At 48.7% G+C, this 5,000-nt stretch overlaps 1 protein-coding gene across 2 annotated transcripts in view; it reads left to right on the top strand.

Annotated features, from left to right (window-relative positions):
• Positions 1–5,000, top strand: part of ccdc120a (coiled-coil domain containing 120a) — a 46,972-nt gene that overhangs the window by 31,800 nt on the left and 10,172 nt on the right. For both annotated transcript variants that reach the window (XM_030055304.1, XM_030055303.1), the window contains exons 3-4: positions 3,344–3,458; positions 3,779–3,909. In XM_030055304.1, coding sequence (XP_029911164.1) covers positions 3,344–3,458; positions 3,779–3,909 — 246 coding nt within the window. The remainder of the gene's footprint in view (positions 1–3,343; positions 3,459–3,778; positions 3,910–5,000) is intronic.

Below are 5,000 nucleotides of genomic sequence, written 5' to 3'. Positions count from 1 at the left end.
GTCGGCCTGACGGCTGCAGTTCAAACACTCACACAGCGCGAGACGTGTTCACTGCCTGGTTGAGGCAGCGTGAGCTGTGCAGGTCTTCCAGAGAGGGGAGGGGGCAGCCGGCCTTAGTGACCCTCTGGAGCTCCTTCCCCTGTGCCGCTGTGCAGCTTGAGTCCCACAGAGGCAGTAGGTGTTAGGGTCAGGGTAAGAGATGCTCCACCACCAGCAGTTTTTGAGGGATGTTGTTTTTCCTCAGGATCCTCAAGAAGTAAAGTCTCTGCTGGGCTTTCTTCACCAACCCGGTGGTGTTTGCACCCCAGGTCAGGTTCTCCGTCATGTGAACCCCCAGGAAACAGAATTCAGGGACCCTCTCCACACAGACCCCGTTAATGTGGAGTGGCTGAATGTCTTGTTTGTTCTTTCTGAAGTCCACAATAAGCTCCTTGGTCTTGGCTGTATCGAGGAGCAAGTTGTTGTCTTTGCACCACACTGTGATCCGAGGGCCCACTCTAACCCTCTGAATGCGGTCTGTCAGGAAGTCTTTAATCTCCTGTGGGCCCACTACCTGTGAGAGGAGTAGTAGGGACTGGGTGCGATGCCACAGGGTGGCAGGTTGGCCCGGAGGCCCCGGCAGACCGGACCGACAGTGTAGAAACTCACTTTTGGAACGTGGAATGTCACCTCTCTGAGGGGGGAAGGAGCCGGAGCTTGTGTGATAGCTGGAGAGATACTGAGTACTGATATAGACAGGCTCACTTATATGCACAGCCATGGCTCTGGAACCAAACTCCTGGATCAGGGTTGGACTCTCTCCTTTTGTGGACTTGCCCAAGGTGAGAAGTGATGGGCAGGAGTGGGGTTACTCGTTAGCCCCCGACTGAGCACCTCTGTGTTGGTTTGTTTGTCCTGGTTGATGAGAGGGTCGCCTTCCTGTGCCTTCAGGTAGGCTGGGGAAATTCTCTGACTGTTGTGTCATGCCGAATGGCAGCTCGGAGCACCCAACCATCCTAGAAACACTGGGAAATGTCCTAGCGAAGGCGCCATGTGTGGTTCTACTGGGCCACTTCAATGCCCACGTGGGCAACGATGGGGAAACTTGGAGGGGGTTGAACGGCCTGCCTGATCTGAACCTGAGCCGTGCTTTTTGTTGAACTTCTGTGTGAGCCATGGACTGTCCATAATGAACACCATGTTCGAGCATAAGGAGGCTCACGAGTGTACCTGCAACCAGAGCTCCTTAGGCCAATGATCAACTTGTTGTTTCAGCAGACCTGTTGCTGTATGCTTTAGCCACTCAGGTGAAGAGAGGGGCAGAGCTGTCAACCAATCACCACCTGGTGGTGAGTTGGATCAGATGGTGGGGGAGACTGCTGGACAGACCTGGTAAACCCAAGTAGGTAGTGAGGGTGAACTGGGAACGTCTGCCTGAGAGCTCTGTCCAGAGGGTCTTTAACTCTCCAGAGGAGCTTTTCCCTCTTTCTGAGGGAGGTTGGAAACATGGACTCGAGAAGGAACCTGTTCAAAACCTCCATTTTTGAAGCAGCGGCTTTGAGCTGTGGTCAGACGGTCATCAGTGCCTGTCCATCACCGGGCATGGGGGACGTCGGCATTGGGTCAGAGGTACTGGCAGGCCAAAAGGGCTGCAGTGACAGCAGTCATGGAAGCAAAAACTCAGGTGTGTGAGGAGTTCGGGGAGGCCGTGGAAAGGGACTTTCGATTGGCCTCAAAGAGATTCTGGCAAACCATCAGGTGACTCAGGAGGGCCAGGCAGGGCCTCAGGCAGGTCTTAACCCTCCTGTTATGTTCACATTTTTGAACATCTTTTATGTTTGGGGTCAATTTGACCCCTGCAGTTTAAACTTCCACAAAATTCTTATAACTAAAATTGTTATCAAAGTTTATGTGTCAAGTACTTTATGTTTCTTTGTTGATTACCTAAATAGCCCTTTAAATAAAACATAACTCCCCACCACCCCCATTTATACATCCAGTATTCCTATTACATGATTATGGAAAAATATGCAAATCACCATAAAATCTCACTGATTGACCTAAAACTGGAAATAAATATTAATTTTTGGTGTTTTAATGGCTTTATATTATTTATAACCAATGCGTTACAAAGTGTGTAAAGGACACTGAAAACATATCATCATGTCAATTTCATCTTTTCCCGGTAGTGCCCATTACATTAGGAACACTCATTAAATATGAAGCAAAAAAAATGACGTTAATCATTTATTTAGAGACCTTAAACATTGGCTGGGGTCAAATTGACCCCAAACATAATAGGAGGTTAACAGGGATGGGGAGGTCCTGACCTCACCTGAGGATGTGGTCAGGAAGTGGAAGGAACAGTTGGAGGAGCTCCTAAACCAACTGACACGCTCTGTGCAGAGGAGGCAGGGTTGGAAACCACCACAGTGGCAAGGGGCTGGGAGTAGACGAGATCCGCCCTGAAGTGCTGAAGGCTCTGGATGTTGTTAGACTGTCATGGCTGACACGTCTCTTCAGTCGGGATGAGGATCACCATCTCTGAGTCCGAGGCCATGGTTCTCTGCTGGAAAATGGCAGTTTGCCCCCTCCAAGCTTTATGAGCTACTGCCAAGTATCTCAGGCCTTTTTGACAGTGAGGGCAGAGTGGAGCGGGAGGCCGGCAGGTGGGTTGGGCGACGGCAGCAGCTCTGCGAACGTGAAGCTTTTGATTTACTGCTTGATCTTTGTTCCAACCCTCACCTATGGTCACAAGCTCTGGGTAGTGACCAAACGAATGAGATCGCAGATACAAGCAGCAGAAATGGGTTTCCTCCGCAGGGTGGCCGGGCGCACCCTTAAGGGGAGGAGGAGCTCGGAGTAAAGCCGCTGCTCCTCCACATTGAAAGGAGCCAGCTGAGGTGGTTTGGGCATCTAGTCAGGACGCCTCCTGGTCACCTCCTGGTTAGGGTTAGGGTTAGGCATGACCACCTGGATGGAGAACCCAGGGCAGACCCAGGACACACTGGGGGGACTGTGTCTCCTGGCTGGCCTGGGAACATAAAAATAAAAATCAAATATACATTTGCTTACTGAATTTATTTGTTTGTATAAATACATTAAAATTCTGTATCTAAATTAAAATAACTAATTAAGAAAGCCACTAGCAAGCATTTAAACTACTAAAGCAATTAATCTCTTAAAATATAAATTCAGTTTAAATAAAAACATAGAAATAAAATAAAATTACAAAATATAAAAACCTTAAAAATAATTAATCTATCTAAAATCTGGTGTGTTTTAAAGGAGCGCGGAACAGTTTGCATGTTTCTGAAAACCTTCACTAAAGCATTCTGATTGGCTGGCTGCTGTGTGTCTGCAGGTGAGAGAGTGTGTGTGGGGCCAACAGCAAGGGGCGAGCAGCGAGGACGAAGGAGGCGGAGTCACATGGGAAACCCAGGCCATGGAGGTCAAAGGTCAACTCATCTCAGTGCCTGGTGAGGAAACATCAGGTTTCACACACACACACACACGCATACACACACACACACACACACACGTGTGTGTGTGTGTGTGTGTGTGTGTGTGTGTGTACCAGGTATTATAGTCATGTCCCTCATGAGGACAAAAAGCAACGAACATCGTTAATTTTAAGGCTGGAATGAATGTAAGTCAATGGAATGTGACACAAACACGACTGTGTGTGTGTGTGTGTGTGTGTGTGTGTGTGTGTGTTTGTGTGTGTGTGTGTGTGTTTGTGTGTGTGTGTGTGTGTGTGTGTGTTTGTGTGTGTTTGTGTGTGTGTGTGTGTGTGCAGACCCGGTCAGCTGTCCGGACAGGAAGCAGCGGGTGGAGCGCATGGCGGAGCTTCAGGAGAGGAGGCGGAGCCTGCAGGCGCTGCTCAGCACGCGATTGGCCGAACTGAGACGCATCTGCCTGCAGGAGGCGGTCAGTGACGTCATCATGACATTATCATCGTCGTTGATGGTGTTGCCATGGAGACAAATAAATTCAGTAAATCAAAACAATAACATGGTCAGACACAGGTGAGGTCAGCAAACAGCTGCTTTGTTGCCGTGGGAACAGCATCTTTTGGCTGATGTTTGACTGACAGCCATCAGGCTGGTTTCCATGGTAACATGACTGACTCGTATGAGATGTCAGGGAGACGCAGGTCAGTTCACCTGCTGATCAATATATTATCAATATACAGAGGTGGAAAAAGGTTTTGGGACAGGCCGTGCGTCTGTGCCGAGCTGCGTGTCTGTAAAGCAGCACATCTGAAACAAGGAACCGAACACAGGAAACACCTGAAGATAAAGATTCTCAGCCAGGAAGGGTCCAGCTGCCGCCAGATAGCCAGGAAGTGCAGATGCAGTCCTTCAGCAGGTGGATCCACTCTGCAGAAATACAGACGAACCAACAGCTTGGAAGACAAACCAAGATCTGGGCGTCCGAGGGTTTCTTCAGCAAGAAATGACCGCATCCTGATCCGCATGTGCAGGCAAAACCACTGAATGACATCACAGGAGCTTCAGCAGCAGAGGTCAAACCAAACTGGTGTCCAGTGTTCCACCCGCACTGCACGTGGCCGACTTTTAGATCATGGCTTAAGGTCCTACAAGGCGATCAAGAAGCCCCTGATCAATGAGAGACAGAGGCTAGCCCGGCGTCGTCGGCCCAGGAGCACAAGAACTGGACAGCCAGGAACTGGAAGAAGATTCTGTGGCTTTATCTTCCTCCTGCTAACGTGAGGGTTGCAAACAATAAACAAAACAATATCATTTGTATTTGTTTGTATCTGTCTAATGCAGCCACACCTTTTGAAACTCAAAAAAGATTTTTCCACAAATATTTCATGATCATATTTGAGATTGTGTAAAATTTTCAGGGTGTCTGAAAACATTTTTCCACCTCTGTGTGTGTGTGTGTGTGTGTGTGTGTGTGTGTGTGTGTGTGTGTGTGTGTGTGGTTATTGAACAGAACAGAACAGGCCCTCCATGTTCATGGTTTTTTGTTGTTTTTAAGACCCAGCAAAG

Source organism: Myripristis murdjan, chromosome 7 (assembly GCF_902150065.1).
Source record: "Myripristis murdjan chromosome 7, fMyrMur1.1, whole genome shotgun sequence".
Taxonomy (NCBI): domain Eukaryota; kingdom Metazoa; phylum Chordata; class Actinopteri; order Holocentriformes; family Holocentridae; genus Myripristis; species Myripristis murdjan.
The sequence above is the reverse complement of the archived record's forward strand: the minus strand, read 5'-3'. Positions and strand labels throughout refer to the sequence as shown.